The sequence below is a fragment of the Capra hircus genome, chromosome 10 (genome assembly GCF_001704415.2).
Source record: "Capra hircus breed San Clemente chromosome 10, ASM170441v1, whole genome shotgun sequence".
Taxonomy (NCBI): domain Eukaryota; kingdom Metazoa; phylum Chordata; class Mammalia; order Artiodactyla; family Bovidae; genus Capra; species Capra hircus.
Window position 1 is genome coordinate 76,898,448 of NC_030817.1, and position 17,498 is coordinate 76,915,945.

Below are 17,498 nucleotides of genomic sequence, written 5' to 3' on the forward strand. Positions count from 1 at the left end.
TCGCGCCCTCCCCCAACCTCCCTTAGGTCTCTCCCCCTAATCCACATACCTCCCCTCGCCCTCCTCTGTCCTGACTTGTGCTTTCCTTTGCAGGATCTTCCCACCCCCTCCCGGTCCCAACTCCTTACCCGCGGGAGACCCCTGCGGGTTCGTGCTGCAGCGGCCCTGGAGGGGGGCCTGGCCTCGGGTCATGAGAAATGACCTGCCTGGAACCACCATTTTCCATCCCGGGCCCCACCCCGGGCCCACCCATCCGGCCCTGGGGGACCGGCCACAGCTGCGGCTGGATTGGGGCCCGGGACCTCGTCAAAAAGGGAAATTCCCGTGGAGAAAGAGATGCTGCCTCAGAGTAGTGGACAGAGTGGGGAGGGGGCCCACAGTGCCAGGGGGCGTAACGATGCCAGAGCCGACCGGAGATGCGATGCGGGGGGGGGGGGGGGGAGTGCCCTGGAGCTCCCGCTGCTGGGAAGCGAAGCACTGTCTCGGAGCATTCCCGCTGCAGCGGGCTGGGGACCCTGGCAGCAGCAACTCGAGGACACAGGAAGCAGGAGGGCGCTGCTAGGGGACGGCCGTGCCTATAGGAGTGGACATGGTCCTATGAACTTTCACTCCAAAAGTACTCTCTAAAGAGTCATTGCAGGTGTGGGCACTGCCAGGGAGAGCGCCCACTGCGGAGGGATGAGGGGGTGCACGGCCATAGGGGCGCTCACAGCACGATGTGGAGGAGGGGGAGAGGCCCTGCCATGGGGCGCTCACAGCAGGGAGTGGAGGAGGGGTAGGAGCACCACCGGGGTTGTTCCTCTACAGAAGGAAGGGCAGCCCCTGGCAGGGAGACTGGAACAAGAAGAAAGAGGAACTGGGCCAGGGAGAGCTGACTCAGTCTGCTCTCCTCTTTGGTCCGGGCCGGCTGGAGGCCGGGTCCCTGAGCTCCTGCCCGCCCTTTCCCACCCCAGACCCCTCCTCCCCTCCTGCCGCTGCTGTTTCCTGTGGCTGAGACTCTCACTCAGCCATGAGCTCACCGCCCCTAATGGGTTGCAGCTGCCTCGCCGCTCCAGCTCTAGCTCCCCCTTCCAGGCCTCCGAGGGGACAGCCCACTCTGCCTCACCCCGCCCATCCCCACCCTCCCCCACCCACGCTCCCGGAGCTGGCAGGGTCCCCGGAACACTGGGGGGTCTGTCTGCTCGCCCACACTCCTTGGGGCCGGGTCTCGGTGCTGACGCACTGACTGTCGGTCTCTGGAGTGGCTGCCTCGCTTCTCTGATTGTCGGGACAGGCTTGTAACAGGCTGGAAAGACTCAATGTAAAGTATGCAGTTTTATCCTCAGGGCAGAGCCGGCGGAGTAGGGGGTGGGGAAGGCAATGCGGAGCAGAGAACTAAGTAAACACTTCAATTCGAGCATCACCCTTGCCCAGTTACAGCAAAGAAATCTGATAAAAGGAATTTCAAAGCCACCTTGAAGGAGAAGTACGTTTGTAAAGGAATAGCCTGGGGGGTGGCTGTTTAGGTTCTGAGATGGAGAAAGATAACCAACTGATTCACTTAGGGAGGTGAGTCTAGAGGAAACAGGGCTGAGAACTTTTGAGAGTGGCCCAGGATGGAGGTTGTGAGACAGGCCTTACAGAAATCAGAAAATATTTCAGCTCTAATACATACCAGCAAGGCCTCCTCCTCCCTTTCCTACATGTTCCTTTTGTGACTTTTCCCTCTTCCAGGTGTCCCCACCCAAGTCTTTGTAACCTAACCCAGCATACTCTGGGAATGAGTGATTCCTTGAGAGCCACTGGAGAGGATGAGGGGTGCTAGAAAGACTCAAGACAGATAGCCCTTCAGTCCTTCTTCTTCCCACCCAATGACCATTAGCATATGATTGCTCATGGGTGATGGCACCTCTACTTAAGAAGGAGGTCTCTGGTCGGACTCTGGTTGGTAGTGATTCCCTGGTGGCTCAGATGGTAAAGCCTCTGCCTGCAATGCAAGAGACCTAGGCTCAATCCCTGGGTCGGGAAGATCCCCTGGAGAAGGAAATGGCAACCCACTCCAGTACTCTTGCCTAGAAAATTCCATGGATGGAGGAGCCTGGTGGGCTATAGTCCATGGGGTCACAAAGAGTCGGACATGACTGAGCAACTTCACAACACGACCCTGGTTGATAGGCCCTGTGGGAAGGGACTAGTAGAATGGCTGTGTCAAAAGGCTCCACCCTGCAGAACTCTCAGCCACCTGTGACTTCCCTGATGGCCCAGGGACCCATCTCTTCTTGAGGAAGAGGGACTATGCAATTATCCCAATGTACAAGAACCAGCTTCAGCCCTGATAAAAGACATTCACAGAAAAGTCTCCCCAGATCTCCAAAACCAAGGTCTCGGAGTGCACTCTGATTGGCCCAGCCCCACTCCCATCTCATTCAGCCACCATTTCCTGAATGCCGTCTCTGTACATACTCTTTGTACATGATGGGGCCCCTGGGGGACAACGCCAACCTTTAAGGAACCATGCTTGGGTGCTAGGGATCCACTGTCTGATCTTGTCTCTCCCAGGAGCCTGAGCCAGTAGAGGACTGTGTACAGAGTACTCTAGCGGCCCTTTACCCACCTTTCGAGGCAACAGCCCCCACACTGTTGGGCCAAGTGTTCCAGGTGGTGGAGAGGACTTACCGGGAGGATGCGCTGAGATACACACTGGACTTCCTGGTGCCTGCCAAGCACCTGCTTGCCAAGATCCAGCAGGAAGCCTGTGTAAGTGAACACGTTCCTGTTCTGTCTCCCCTAAGATCTGCTGCCTCACCCCAGACACCAGTCAAATTAATCTCCCCCCACCCGGAGACACTGCTTCCCCAATACTGATGCCCCCAGAGACACTCACCACTCAGATACTAACACATAGACACTCATCTTCCCAAATATTGACCCCTGAGAAACATCAACTCCCAAAGACGCTGACCCTCCAGACCAAGTTCCAGACATTTCCCTCCTCATATCAATTTTTGCAAGATACTGACTCCCCCAAGAATGACTCAACAAAGTCACTTCTACAGCTCTAAAGACCTCCTAAGAGTCTCCAACTCCTCCAAAACAATAGCATCTGCTGACCACATCTTTATAATGACTCAGTTCTTCTCCTCCTACTCGTGGAACCAGCTTCCTCGAGAAGCTTCCTACCACCAGAAAACCGATCAGTCCCAATCTTTCCTCTCTCACATGCACACAGCAAGATATCTCCTCGTGCACCCTTTGAGTCTTAACCCAACAGGCATAAAGCCACTCCTGCCTAGGCTAGTCCCATTCTAACTAGCCCCTCCTGCTGGCTTCATCCGGAGAAGGCAATGGCACCCCACTCCAGTACTCTTGCCTGGAAAATCCCATGGGTGGAGGAGCCTGGTAGGCTGCAGTCCATGGGGTCGCTAAGAGTCAGACACGACTGAGCAACTTCACTTTCCCTTTTCACTTTCATGCACTGGAGAAGGAAATGGCAACCCACTCCAGTATTCTTGCCTGGAGAATCCCAGGGATGGGGGAGCCTGGTGGGCTGCCATCTATGGGGTCGCACAGAGTTGGACACGACTGAAGCAACTTAGCAGCAGCAGCAGCAGCAGGTGGCTTCATCAGCAGAGGCCTGAGCACAGCCTGCCCCCTATCTCCCCAGGCCCAGTACAGCGGTTTCCTCTTCTTCCACGAGGGCTGGCCCCTCTGCCTGCATGAGCAGGTAGTGGTGCAGCTGGCCGCCCTCCCCTGGCAGCTGCTGCGCCCAGGAGACTTCTACCTGCAAGTGGTACCCTCAGCAGCCCAAGCACCCCGCCTGGCGCTCAAGTGCCTGGCCCCAGGGGGTGGGCGAGTGCAGGAGCTGCTGGTGCCTAATGAGGCTTGTGCATACCTGTTCACACCTGAGTGGCTACAAGGCATCAATAAGGACAGGCCAACAGGTCGCCTCAGCACCTGCCTTCTGTCTGCGCCCTCTGGGATTCAGCGACTGCCCTGGGCGGAGCTCATCTGCCCTCGATTTGTGCACAAAGGAGGCCTCATGGTTGGACATCGGCCAAGCACACTACCCCCAGAACTGCCCTCGGGCCCCCCGGGGCTCCCCAGCCCTCCACTCCCCGAGGAAGCCTTGGGCACCCGGAGTCCCGGGGATGGGCACAATGCCCCCGCTGAAGGACCTGAGGGCGAGTATGTGGAGCTGCTGGAGGTGACACTGCCTGTGAGGGGGAGCCCCATGGATGCTGAAGGCTCCTCCGGCCTCTCTCGGACCCGGACAGTACCCACACGCAAGGGTGCTGGAGGGAAGGGCCGGCATCGGAGACACCGGGCGTGGATGAACCAGAAGGGTCTGGGGCCTCGGGACCAGGATGGTGCCCGGCCACCTGGTGAGGGGAGCAGCACTGGAGCCTCCCCTGGGTCTCCCCCAGGAGCTGAGGTTGAGGCTCTCCCAGAGGCAGCGGCCCTGGAGGTATCTGAGCCCCTGGCAGAGGCACTGGGAGAAGCCTCCGAGTCTTGCCCTCTGAGGCCAGGCGAGGTTGGAGCAGGACCAGGCCAGGGAGCTGAAGGGCTGCCTGGTACCCCTCGGAGAACAGGCAAAGGAAACAGGAGAAAGAAGCGAGCTGCAGGCAGAGGGGCTCTTAACCGAGGAGGGGACAGTGCCCCACTGAGCCCTGGGGACAAGGAAGAGACCAGCCATCAGGAAGCCCTTGTCAGCCTGCCCCCACCAAACGAACACGAGCTTCCAGGATGCAGCCCAGTTAAGGAGGAACATGAAGGCTCAGGGAAGCCAGAACCTGAGCCAAGAGAGGAGCTCAAACCAGCAGACGAAAAAGAGCCACGGTCCCAAGAAGTCTGCGGGCCTGTAGAAGAAAGGACCAGAGAAAGAGAACAGGAGGGGCTAAGCCTGGTGTGCATAGCAGGTGAGACAATATTGAGGCCAGTCGGCAAGGGCCGGGCCAGGTGGGGCCTAGGGAAGGGGGCTGGGGGAAAAGCAGAGGTGAGGCTGGGAGCGGAACAGCCAGACCCGTCCTCACTTCAGGCCCATAGCTCTGCCTTGTGTCTGCAGCACCCAACGATCCAGAAGGGCTCCTCTCCGACCCCCTAAAACCACCCCCAGAGACTGTGCAAGAAGCGAAAGGGGAGAGCATTCCGGAAGAAGGCCCCCCAGTCTCCATCTCTGATGACCCTGGTGTAGCTTGGGATTTAATGGCATCTGGATTCCTCGTCCTGACTGGTCAGTGGGCAGCAGTGGCTGAAGGGAAGGGGTTGAAAAAGCCTCCAGGAAAAGCCTCCAGGGTGGGCTGCAGAGGGAAGCGGGGTAGCCGGGAGGTAGCCAAGGCCTGCCCCCAGCCAGGACAGCCTGGCCATTTTGTGTCCTCAGGAGGGGTGGACCAGAGTGGGCGAGCTCTGCTGACCATTACCCCACCGTGCCCTCCCGAGGAGCCCCCACCCTCACAAGACGTGCTGAGCACTGCTCTTCATTACCTTCACTCACTTCTCAGGTAACTGAGGCCCAGGCTCACACCCTGCACAGTAACCTCCTGGGTCATAAGGACCCTGTCCTCTTCTGTCCACAGGACACTGACCGCTAGGATACCTACAGCCCTCAGATTGTTCAAGTCATTGATGTCTGACCTTCCTGACCCCTGACTTGCAGAATGTCTTCATCAATCCTCAAAATCAACCCTGCTGACTTTTAGTCTCCTAAGATGCTACCTAGATTATAAAAATGTTGATTCATTCATCCAACAACTATTTCTTGAGTCCCAGAACCTATTAGGCTGGGTGCTGGCATTGAATTCATATCCTTCTGGAGCACAGAATTCCTAACTTTTTAAACTCTGATCCCATGACCCAGTAGTTGTATGAGTATAGGCTCCTAATTGCTAGTCATCACTATCGCTTGGACACACATCCCAGGCTTTGTTTGATCCATTTCCCATTGCTAGAATCTAACTTCTCCTGAGGATGAGTGACACACACACACACACACACACACACACACACAAACACTCTCTCTCTCTCTTTCCTTGGCTCTTCTGCCCCCACAGACCTGATCTACAGATATCGGGGCTATCTGTCCTGCTGGATCTTCGCAAGGCACCCCCACTGCCTCCAGCTCTCATTCCTGTCCTGAGTCACCTTCAGGTAACCAATCCCTTGGGATGATTACTTATTCTGGGCCCTAACTCTTCCCTAGTGGTCACTCCAGGCCACCTAGTCGCCTGTAATTTAGGGTTATTCTTCGCTGCCTTCAGGACTCGGGAGACCCGCCCCTCATTCAGCGGCTCTTGCTTCTCACTCTTGATGAGCCTCCAGCTGAACTCCATGGACTTCAGGTTTGAGCTCCTCATTCCCACCTAGTTCCCATCAGTGATGGAGAGAGAAGAGGCTAGTTGGAGCCCCTGATCAATCCCTGAATCCCTAGGTGCCCAGGCCCAAAACCCCCTGTCTTCATGTGTCTACAGGGTGCTGAGTTGCTATCAGAGGGCGATCTGAAAAGAGTGGCCAAGCCTGAGGAGCTGCAGTGGGACTTGGGAGGTCACAGGGAGCCCTCTCCTAGTCACTGGGTAGAGACACACCAGGTAAGCTTCCTCTCCCTCACCCAGGACACTGGGAACCAGGAGTGACCCAGCAGAGGACATTTCTAGGAAAAAATGGCAAATCTGAGTCTTGACCAAGGGGCTGGGAAAGAGTCCATTTAGTTCAATAAGTCGTTATGGTTCACAATTCAACACGTGTTTATTAGCAAATTCAATAAGTATTTATGAGCAAAAGATTATGCATGTGCCCTGGGCTGCTGAGAAGATGGGAGGAATATGTTAAATAAATTCTTTTGTTCCTTCTAGTTTTGAGACATAGTTGACATTCAGCAGTGAACAAGTTTGAGGTGTACAACACAGTGATTTACATACAGTCATGAAGTGATTACCACACTAGTGAATATTCATCGTCTCATATAGATACAAAATTAAAGAAATAGGAAAATTGTTTTCCTTGTGATGAAAACTCTTAGGATTTACTCTTAACAAGTTCCATATTTAACATACAGCAGTATTATTATATTGTGTTGTACATCACTTCCCTAGTACCCTTCACATCTTGTAACTGGAAGTTTTACCTTTTGATTGAGTGAGTGAGTGAAAATCGCTCAGCTGTCCAACTCTTTGCAACCCCATGGACTATACAATCCATGGAGTTCTCCAGGCCAGAATACTGGAGTGGGTAGCCTTTCCCTTCTCCAGGAGATCTTCCCAACCCAGGTCTACCACGTTGCAGGAGGATTCTTTACCATCTGAGCCACCAGGGAAGCCCGAGAATACTGGAGTGGGTAGTCTATCCCTTCTCCAGGGGATCTTTCTGACCCAGGAATTGAACCAGGGTCTCTTGCCTTGCGACTTCCCTGGTGGCTCAGATGGTAAAGCATCTGCCTGCAATACGGGAGACTCAGGTTTGATCCCTGAGTTGGGAAGATCTCCTGGAGAAGGAAATGGCAACCCGCTCCAGTATTCCTGCCTGGAGAATCCCAGGGACAGAGGAGCCTGGTAGGCTACAGTCCATGGGGTCACAAAGAGTCGGACACGAGTGAGCGACTTCACTTCACTTCACTTCTCTTGCCTTGCAGGCAGATTCTTTACCAGCTGAGCTACCAGGGTAGCCTTGCAGGCAGATTCTTTACCAGCTGAGCTACCAGGGTAGCCCTGATCGTCTTTGTCCAATTCCCCCTCCCCCTCATCTACACCCTTTAAAAAAAAACAAAAATCTGATCTCTTTTCTATGAGTTTATTTGTTTTTGAAGTATAATTGACCAACAACACTATTTTAGTTCCTGGTATACAAGAGTAAACTCAATATTTCTATACATTTCAAAATGATCACCATGATGTCTAATTAACATCTGTCACCATACAATGATATTACATAATTATTGACTATATTCCCCGTACTGTACACTTCATACCTGTGGCTGATTTACTTTGCAACTGAAAGTTTGTACTTCTTAATCTCCCCCACCTATTTCTTTCCTCTCCCCACCCCCTCCCCTTTGGCAACCACCTGTTTGTTCTCTGTATCTATAACTTTGCTTCTCTTTGGTTATGTTTGTTCATTTGTTTTGTTTTTTAGATCCCACATATAAGTACTTGTATTTTTCTGTCTGACTTATTTCACTTAGCATAATACCCTCTAGGCCCATCCTTGTTGTCACAAATGGCAAGATTTCATCCTTTTTATGGCTGAGTAATATTCCAGTGTGTGTGTGTGTGAGTGTGTATGTACCACATCTTCCCATCAGTAGATGAAGTTACCATCAGTAGATGAAGTTACCATTCATCTACTGATGGGAACTTAAATTGGTTCCATATCTTGGCTATTGTAATAATGCTGCAGTTACCATAGAGGTGCATATATATTTTCTAATTACTGTTTTCACTTTCTTTGTATTAAATACTCAGGAGTGGAATTGCTGGATCGTATGGTAGTTCTATTTTTAATATTTGGAGGAACATCCATACTGTTGTCCATAGTGCCTACACCAGTTTATATTCCCACCAATAGTGCGTGAGGGTTCCCTTTTCTGCACATCCTCACCTATACTTATTCTGACAGGTGTGAGGTGATATCTCATGATGGTTTTGATTTGCACATTGCTGTTTATTAATAATGTTGAGCATTGTTTGATATGCCTGTTGGCCATGAAACAATGTCTGTATGTCTTCTTTGGAAAAATGTTTATTCAGATCCTCTGCCTGTTTTTTAATTGGGTTGCTTGCTTTTTTATTTTTGTCTTTGTTTCCCTTCCCTAAAGAAATGTATCCAAAAAAAATAATACTAAGATGTCAGGAAGCATATTGCTTATATTTTCTTCTAGAAGTTTTGTTATTTCAGGATTTACATTCAAGTGTTTAATTGATTTAGAATTTATCTTGTGCATGGTGTGAAAGAGTAGTCCAGTTTGATGCTTTTGCAGGTAGCTGTCCAGTACTCCCAACGCACCATTTATTGCAGAGACAGTCTTTTTCCATTGTACATTCTTGCCTCCTTTGTCATAGATTAATTGGCCATATGTGTGTAGATTCATTTCTGGGTTCTCCATTCTGTTCCATTGATCTGTGTGTCTATTTCTGTGCCAGTATCATACTATTTTGATTACTGTAACTTTGTAGCTACAGTTTGAAATCAGGGAGCATGCTACCTGCAACTTTGTTCTTCTTTCTCAAGATTGTTTTGGCTATCCAGAGTCTTTTGTATTTTCATATAAATTTTAGGATTATTTGTTCTGGTTCTGTGAAAAATGCCATTGATATTTTGATAGGGATTGCCTTCATCTGTAGATTATCTTGGGAAGTGTGGATATGTTAATAATATTAATTCCACCAATCCATGAGCATGGCATATCTTTCAATCTGTTTGTGTCATCTTCAGCTTCTTTCATCAGTGTGTTATATCAAGTACAAATCTTTTACCTCCTTAGTTAGGTTTCTTCCTAGGCATTTTATTTGTTTTGATATTATTATAAATGGAGTTGTTTTCTTCATTTCTCTTTCTGATAGTTCATTGTTAGTGTATAAAAATGCAACCAATTTCTATATGTTAATTCAGTATCCAGCAATTTTATTGAATTCATTGGTGAGTTACAGTAGGTTTTGGTGGCTTCTCTAGAATTTTCTATGCATAGTATCATATCATCTGCAAACAGTGACCATTTTACTTCTTCCTTTTCATTTTGGATGCCTTTTTATTTCTTTTTCTTCTCTGATTGCTGTGGCTAGGACTTCCAAAACTATGCTGAATAAAACCGGTGTGAATGGATGTCCCTATCTTGTTCCTCATCTTAGAAGAAATGCTTTCAGCTTTTCATCATTGAGTATGACGTTAGTTGTGGGTTTGTCATAAATGGCCTTTATGATGTTGAGGTGTTTCCCTCTTTACCCACTTTATTGAGAGTTGTGGTTTTTTTATCATAAGTAGATATTGAATTCTCTGAAAAAGTTTTTCCACATCTATCAAGATGATCATGTGATATCTAGCCTTCATTTTGTTAATGTGGTGTTTCATGTTGATTAATTTGCAGATATTGAACCATCCTTGCATATCTTGAATAAATCCCACTTAATCATGATGCATGGTCCTTTTAATGTATTGTTGGATTTGGTTTACTAATGTTTTGTTGAGTGTTTTTGCATCTGTGTTCATTAATGATATTGGCCTGTAATCTTCTCTTTTTGTGATTCTTAACATGACTTTAAATAACATCATTTTTGGTGGAAGATAAAGTAGAAACAACGGGAGAAGCATGCAGAATGTCACTGGGGTTCTAGAAAGAGCTGACTCAGAGGGGCTGATTCTGGTTCCATGTGACCTGTAACAAGTCACTTACTTCTGGAGATGGTGCCTTCCTGTACCTGCTCCCTGCACCAACATTCCAGCCTCAAGATTTTTGCCCACAAACTACACCAGTTGGGACATCTCTGATTTTATGAATCTGAATGCTGTCTTCAAGAAAAGAGGTCTGAACATGGTCTGAGCTGAGTATTAAAGGGGGTCTGTAACATGGTCTCTAAGCAGCGGATCAAAGTGGTAGTGCATCTGAATAGGCAGAGAGGTGGGTTTTATAGTGTGAAGAGGTAGTGCAGATGAGGGGAAGGAGATTCATGTTTACTAAGCTGTAAAATGTGTCAGCCCTACGCTAACTGCTTATGTAGGCTCATCTCTTTAAACCTTTAAATCTGGTACGTCTTTACAGTTGAGAACACTGAGGTTCAGGGAATTTTCTGGACCTGCCTAAAATCATATAGTTAGTAAGCAACAACCTACTTACTAACTGAATCCAGCATTGCCTCGTAAAAGTCTCTAGGGTTGCCCCACCTCCACCCTCAGGCTTAGGCCCCTTATCCTAGACTGTCCCTGGACTCCATCCGCGTGTATTTGTTTCAGCAAGTGGCAAGGCTGTGTCGCCTGTGCCGAGGTGTGCTGGGCTCTATACGGCAAGCCATTGAGGAACTAGAGAGAGCAGCAGAGCCAGAGGAAGAGGTATGAAATGAGATGGGACAAAAGGGCATGAGGTGGAGGTGGGGATGGGGCTGAGCTGAGCTGAGGGCCTTCTGGTGGAACCCTGTCAATTTCTCCCTGCCCGCCAGGAGGTAGTAGGAATGCCTGAGCCCCTGCAGAAGGTACTGGCAGATCCCCGGCTGACGGAGCTGCAGAGGGACGGAGGAGCCATCCTGATGAAGCTGCGCACCACCCACAGCAGCAAGTACGAGGAATGGGTGCACGGGGGCAGGTGGACGCGCACGATGGAGACACAGCAGAGAACTGCCAGTTCACCTTAGCTGCCAGAAGATTCTTACTAAGCATGTTATCTGGACAGGATATCATGCTTCTCCATTTACAACCCTCATAACATCCCCAGGTGCTAGTCGTGGTTATAAATGGACATTTGAAGGATCAGAAATGTTTAATGTCTTGGCCAAGGTCAGTCAGCAAATGGAAGAGTCAGGATTCAGATACAGGCCCCTCTGCTGACCTAGGATGCTGTGTCACCCCTCACATTGGAATGCAAGGATACGATGGGGTTGGAGGGGAGCTTGACAAGGGCAGTGGTTAATTCTGCCCCTCTTCCTCCCCAGGCTGGAAGGCCCAGGTCCAGCTGCACTATATCAAGAGGTAGATGAAGCCATTCACCAGCTCGTGCGCCTCTCCAATCTGCACGTGCAGCAGCAGGAGCAGCGGCAACGCTTGCACCGACTGCAACAGGTGAGCCAGCACCCCCTCCCCCATGCCTCTTTCCACCTGAGGGCCTGGCCTCCAGCAACTTTTTTTCCCACTGATACTTACAGTTGATGGTGTTCTCCTAATCTGGCTTGAATTACCCTCCCTCCCTCCTCATCTCCTTGGAAGTTGATCATGGTCAGTGTGAGATTCAGCAAGAGGGAGGTGGCATTTCAGCACCAGCCAGGAAGAGAAGCCAGATCTCCCCTTCCCTTTGCTGATATTTGATCAAGGATCCTTAGAAATTGTGAGATGCTCGGGCGCCCTCGGGGACTGTAGGAAGAATCTATTGATTCTGAGAGCCTACCTCCTTAGCTCAGAAATAACAAATGTCCATTGACACCAGCTCTGTCCACCCCTTAGGCAATATCATCCCCAAACCTGAGGCTGGAAAGGTCCCACCTCCCTCCACCTTAGAAGGAGAGGATGATGGAAGCTGCTAAATGCCTTGGAAACTGAAGTCTCTTTATGAGAAAGATTCGGGGATAAGGCTTGCTTCTTTGAACCTTAATTCTTTTCTCCTGGGGTTAAGAGCTCCATAGAGATTTGCTCTCCACCCTACCTTGTAGGGTAAAGGGAGCTTTGAAATCTGATTGCTGCTTCATAACTCCTGTGTGTGCTGAGTGATCACCTCATGGACTGTATGTGGCCTCAGGGGAAGGGTCATCTCAGGGTCAATGACAAAGGAGGGTAGGGGCAGGGCCGTCTTTCTGAAATTTCTCCATATTTAGCTTCCTCCATTGCAGCATCTGGGTTTCCCTGGTGGCTCAGACAGTGAAGAATCTGTCTGCAATGCAGGAGACTTGGGTTTGAGACCTGGGTTCGATCCCTGGGTTGGAAAGATCTCCTGGAGGAGGGTATGACAACCCACCCCAGTATTCTTGAGTGACTAAGCGCACACACACATTCCAGCATCCAGGTCTGTGAACCAGTGAAGTTTCTCGTCGTGTCCAACTCTTGGCGATCCCATGGATTGTAACCTACCAGGCTTCTCCATCCATGGAATTTTCCAGGCAAGAGTACTGGAGTGGGTTGCCATTTCTTTCTCCAGGGGGATCTTCCAGACACAGGGATCAAATCCAGGTCTCCTGCATTGCAGGCAGACGCTTTACCGTCTGAACCACCAGGGTATCTGGTGGAGCCCTCTTCCAGGCACTCTGCTTCACATAAAACCTAATCCCCTACTTCTTCTACTGTTTGCTTGCTTGCTTATTAGCTGTTTTCCTCCTGTTTAAAAATTGTTAGAACACAGGATTGGAGTCTAAGGTGCTCAGTTTGAGTTGTGCTCTGCTAAGAGATGTTGGACAAGCCTTGAAACATCTCTGAATTCCCGTGTCCTCATCTACAGAATGGGGGTGACAGTAAGGCCTGCCTCACGAGGGCATTAGGATGATCAAATGATTTCAGCAGAGGACTGCAGAAGTGTTTATTGTTGGCACAGGTTATTGGGAACATTCTCAGACTTCTTGTCCTCAGGCTGTCTTGCCCCAGCTTCCAGCCTTTCTTCAGAGGAAGGAATTACCATCCCTTTTTGGTCAAACATCCCAGAACCAACATGAGAGTTCCTAGAGCCCCATAATAGGCAACCAGAGCTACACACTCACACAAACCTGAGTTGTCTTTCCAGGCGAACTACTGCCCCCGTCACTAGGCTCTGTAAATGTGAAATTTCTTCTGGCCCTCATGCCTCTAGTTCACACTAGTTTTATCTACTTCACCTCCAGACATAGCCCTGGAACCCTAGCACAGGTCTCTCTTCCTAACAGCCCAGCCTCCCCTTCGACTTGTGTTTTACAAAGATCTCTTACTCACTTTCTCGCTTGACCCTTGTGGAAATTATCACCACTCACTGTTATTTCCACTTGACAGCTGAGATGACGTGGTTTCCCCCAACTTCTACAAGTTAGGGTGGTGCGGTAGGAGCTGGACTCAGCTCTCCTTCGCCCTGCCTGCCCCATTCTCCCTCATGGCCCTGCTCTCCCACCCTGTCTGCCCCAGGCACTGCAGTGGCTCTCGGGCCCCGGAGAGGAGCAGCTGGTGAGCTTTGCCGTGCCTGGGGATTCCCTGCCTGCCCTGCAGGAGACAGAGCTACGATTCCGGGCTTTCAGTGCTGAGGTTCAGGTGAGAAGGGGGATTGGGGAGGAAGGGGAGACTGCTGGACTGAGGGCCAGGCCTCAGAGCAGCCTTGTTTCTCCAGGAGCGCCTGGCTCAGGCGAGGGAGACCCTGGCCCTGGAAGAGGACGCTGCCTCCCAGAAGCTTCTGGATATCTTTGAACAGCGCCTGGAGCAGGTGGAGAGTGGCCTCCATCGGGCTCTGCGGCTACAGCGCTTCTTCCAGCAGGTACGTGCCGAGCCTTTTCTTCCTGTGCCCACCGCCACCTTTCTTCTGCCTGGAGAAGCTGATTAGGGACCTATTAGAAGCCAGGACTTAGGAGGCCTCCCCTGGGCTTTGACTCTTGGCTCTATCACCCACCTGATGAATGACCTGGGACAGGATTCTAAACCTGAGTGTGCCTTGTGGCACCTACCTCACAGAGCTGCGTGAGGATTATATAAGCAGTATGTAACCAAGCACTCAGTACAGAGCCTGCCACTTGTGAATTCTGTGTATTGGCCATCTTCATCTAGGCCCCTCTGTCTCCATACCAGCTCAGAGTAACACATTAGGCAGGGATGCAGGACAGTTTGGGGAGGTGTTTTGAGGGGTGGTGGTGGTGCTGGGCCTTGGGAAGCCTCGGTGAAGAAGGACAAGAGCTGCCATGGGGCAGTTCATGGGAATGGCCCGGGACCTCACCCTTTCCTGCCCCCACTCCCCATCCCTTTGGCCTTGCAGGCACACGAATGGGTGGATGAAGGTTCTGCGAGGCTGGCAGGAGCGGGACCAGGGCGGGAGGCGGTGCTGGCAGCCTTGGCCCTGCGGCGTGCCCCGGAGCCCAGCGCTGGCACTTTCCAGGAGATGCGGGCCCTGGCCCTGGACCTGGGCAGCCCGGCAGCCCTGCGAGAATGGGGCCGCTGCCGGGCCCGCTGCCAAGAGCTGGAGAGGAGGATTCAGCAACAGCTGGGGGAGGAGGCGAGTCCCCAGGGCCACCGGCGACGACGGGCAGACAGTGCCAGCAGTGGAGGGGCCCTGCGGGGCCCCCACAGCCCCTCACCCAGCCTCAGCTCCCTGCTGCTCCCCAGCAGCCCTGGGCCACGGGCAGCCGCATCCCACTGCTCCCTGGCCCCCTGTGGGGAGGACTGTGAGGAGGAGGGTGCTGAGCTGGGTCCAGAAGCAGAAGGCAGACCACCAAGGACTGTGCTGATCCGAGGCCTGGAGGTCACCAGTACGGAGGTGGTAGACAGGACGTGCTCACCCCGGGAACACGTGCTGCTGGGCCGGGCCGGGGGACCAGAAGGGCCCTGGGGAGTGGGCACCCCCCGGATGGAGCGCAAGCGGAGCATCAGGTGAGAGCTCAAGCAGCAGACCCAGCTGCCCTGCAGGAAAAGAACGTGACATTGTCGGGGTGGCGACTGCCTCCCATGCCACAGCCTCCCCTGTCTCTCCCTGTGGCACCTGCAGCGCCCAGCAGCGTCTGGTGTCTGAGCTGATTACCTGTGAGCAAGAATATGTGGCCGCCTTGAGTGAGCCGGTGCCACCCCCGGGGCCTGAGCTGACTCCAGAATTGCGGGGCACCTGGGCCGCTGCCCTGAGTGCCCGGGAGAGGCTCCGCAGTTTCCACCGGACACACTTTCTGCGGGAACTTCAGGGCTGCGCCACCCACCCCCTGCGCATTGGGGCCTGCTTCCTTCGCCATGTGAGTCAGCCTCTAAAATGTCCTCCAGGGCTTCTCCCTTCACATGTCTCAGCCCCATCCACGGCCCCTCCTTCTCAGTACCTCTCTCCTCCCCGCTCCCCTCCCCGGAATGTGCAGTCCCAGACACCGGAGCCTAATGCTGTTTGCTGGGCTCCTGGATCTACTCTGCCTCTGTGTCCCCAGCATCAGGGCTGCCTGGCCTTTGCTCTCTCCACCGGAGCCTGTCATTCCTCAGGCAGACTGAGTGCTCCCCCGGGGGCCGGTCCCTCCTTCCGGCCGCACAGGATGTGGAGGAGGAGAGGGAGAGGCTGGTCTGCAGGGCCTCATGGAGATGACTTACTGCTTCCCTACTGGCACAGGGGGACCAATTCAGCCTTTATGCCCAGTACGTGAAGCACCGGCACAAACTGGAGACTGGTCTGGCTGCCCTCAGCCCCCCAACCAAGGTAACTTTTTCTCCTACTCTGTGAGAAGGGGAGAAGCCAGGATGACGTAAAATTCAGCCAACCTCAAAATCTCTCGGGAAAAAAAAGCTTTCCTAGATGTGCCATGGAGCTTCAGCTACCAGTAATCTCCCAGAATTGCTGAGGGTGGGGCATGCACTGGTCTGGGAGCCAGGCGAAGCTGGGATCATATCCGGTCCACCTGAGGACTTTGGGCAAGGGTCTCGATTCCTCCGGGCTGCTGTTTCTGTATCCAGTAAAAGTGGGCAGTATTCACTACATCTAACTAATGGACTGCTCAGAGGGTCAAAAGACCTCACATCAAAAGATGTGAAAGTGACTTCCAAAGTTAAAAGCCGGAGAATACAAGGGATTATTTGTATTCCTCTTCCATTCTCCTTTAAGATATAGAGGATGTCTGAGTCTCATGCAGGCCTCCTACCTTGTTTCTTTCTGCGGAAAGGTTTTTCACCTTACCTTTGGGCATATCTGGCTTGTGGGTGCATGCTAAGTTGCTTCAGTCATGTCCGACTCTGTGTGACCCTATGCACTGTAGCCTGCCGTGCATCTCTGTCCATGGCATTCTCCAGGCAAGAAGACTGGAGATGGTTGCCATGCCCTCCTCCAGGGGATCTTCCTGACCTGGGGATCAAACTTGAGTCTTTTAAGTCTCCTGTATTGGCAGGTGGGTTCTAGTACCACCTGGGAAGACCATCTGGACTTGATCTACCCCTAAAAACCCGGAGTACTGCCCATCTTCCCCAAAGGTCTTAGCACCTTCCCTCATTCCTATCTGTTTCCTCCCCATACTAGGGCACCTTGGAGGGGGGCCCTCACCTGCCCCGGGCCTTGCAGCAGCCCCTGGAGCAGCTGGCCAGGTATGGGCGGCTCTTAGAGGAGCTCCTAAGGGAAGTTGGGCCTGAACCAAGTTCTGAGCGCCAGGCCCTTGGGGCTGCTGTGCAGCTGCTCCGGGAACAAGAGATCCGTGGCAGAGACCTGCTGGCTGTAGAGGCAGTGCGTGGCTGTGAGGTAAGGGCATATTCCAGACACACCAGCCCAGGCCGCCCTGTGATCTCAGAAGCAGTGTGGGCTGGTGACCAGGGAACTAGACTCAATGTCAGAGGGCCCCAGGCTGTCGTTTCTAACAAACGTGGATAGCTTTGGTCAAGTCACTGAACTTCACTGGCCCTCAGTTTCCTCATTACTAATAAAGCAGCTATGTCCTGCCCGGCATCCCATGACCCTGTATCTGCCTCTGCTTTCCTATTCCTTTCCTAATGCTTATCTACATCTACCCTGCAGTTCATTCTGTATCTCAACACTCAACACATACCTATTCTCCTCTCCTTAGTCTCCTTCTAGCCCTAAGGTTCCAGAACAGCTTGGAAACCTACCTCCACTGGCTTAGACCTCTTTTCCCTTCAGGTCTTTGCTGATTTGATTCTCTTCCTGGGGCAAAATGGTGCTTTGGTCCCCAACATGCAAAGGCTTACCCACTAGAGGCTCTAAACCCTAC

General features: G+C 51.9%; 1 protein-coding gene and 1 long non-coding RNA gene across 4 annotated transcripts in view; one reads left to right on the plus strand and one right to left on the minus strand.

The window, feature by feature from the left end:
- Window positions 1-359, minus strand: part of LOC106502529 — a 22,248-nt gene extending 21,889 nt beyond the window's left edge. Inside the window, exon 1 of the long non-coding RNA XR_001296149.2 lies at window positions 129-359. This is a non-coding gene — a long non-coding RNA (uncharacterized LOC106502529). The remainder of the gene's footprint in view (window positions 1-128) is intronic.
- Window positions 1-17,498, plus strand: part of ARHGEF40 (Rho guanine nucleotide exchange factor 40) — a 23,784-nt gene that overhangs the window by 1,974 nt on the left and 4,312 nt on the right. For all 3 annotated transcript variants that reach the window (XM_018054534.1, XM_018054533.1, XM_018054532.1), the window contains 16 exons: window positions 2,539-2,736; window positions 3,644-4,895; window positions 5,042-5,209; window positions 5,357-5,477; window positions 6,027-6,123; window positions 6,234-6,314; window positions 6,444-6,560; window positions 10,912-11,007; window positions 11,115-11,230; window positions 11,604-11,730; window positions 13,744-13,866; window positions 13,943-14,086; window positions 14,579-15,189; window positions 15,305-15,539; window positions 15,899-15,985; window positions 16,796-17,011. In XM_018054534.1, coding sequence (XP_017910023.1) covers window positions 4,019-4,895; window positions 5,042-5,209; window positions 5,357-5,477; window positions 6,027-6,123; window positions 6,234-6,314; window positions 6,444-6,560; window positions 10,912-11,007; window positions 11,115-11,230; window positions 11,604-11,730; window positions 13,744-13,866; window positions 13,943-14,086; window positions 14,579-15,189; window positions 15,305-15,539; window positions 15,899-15,985; window positions 16,796-17,011 — 3,216 coding nt within the window. In that variant the 5' untranslated portion in view covers window positions 2,539-2,736; window positions 3,644-4,018. The remainder of the gene's footprint in view (window positions 1-2,538; window positions 2,737-3,643; window positions 4,896-5,041; window positions 5,210-5,356; window positions 5,478-6,026; window positions 6,124-6,233; window positions 6,315-6,443; window positions 6,561-10,911; window positions 11,008-11,114; window positions 11,231-11,603; window positions 11,731-13,743; window positions 13,867-13,942; window positions 14,087-14,578; window positions 15,190-15,304; window positions 15,540-15,898; window positions 15,986-16,795; window positions 17,012-17,498) is intronic.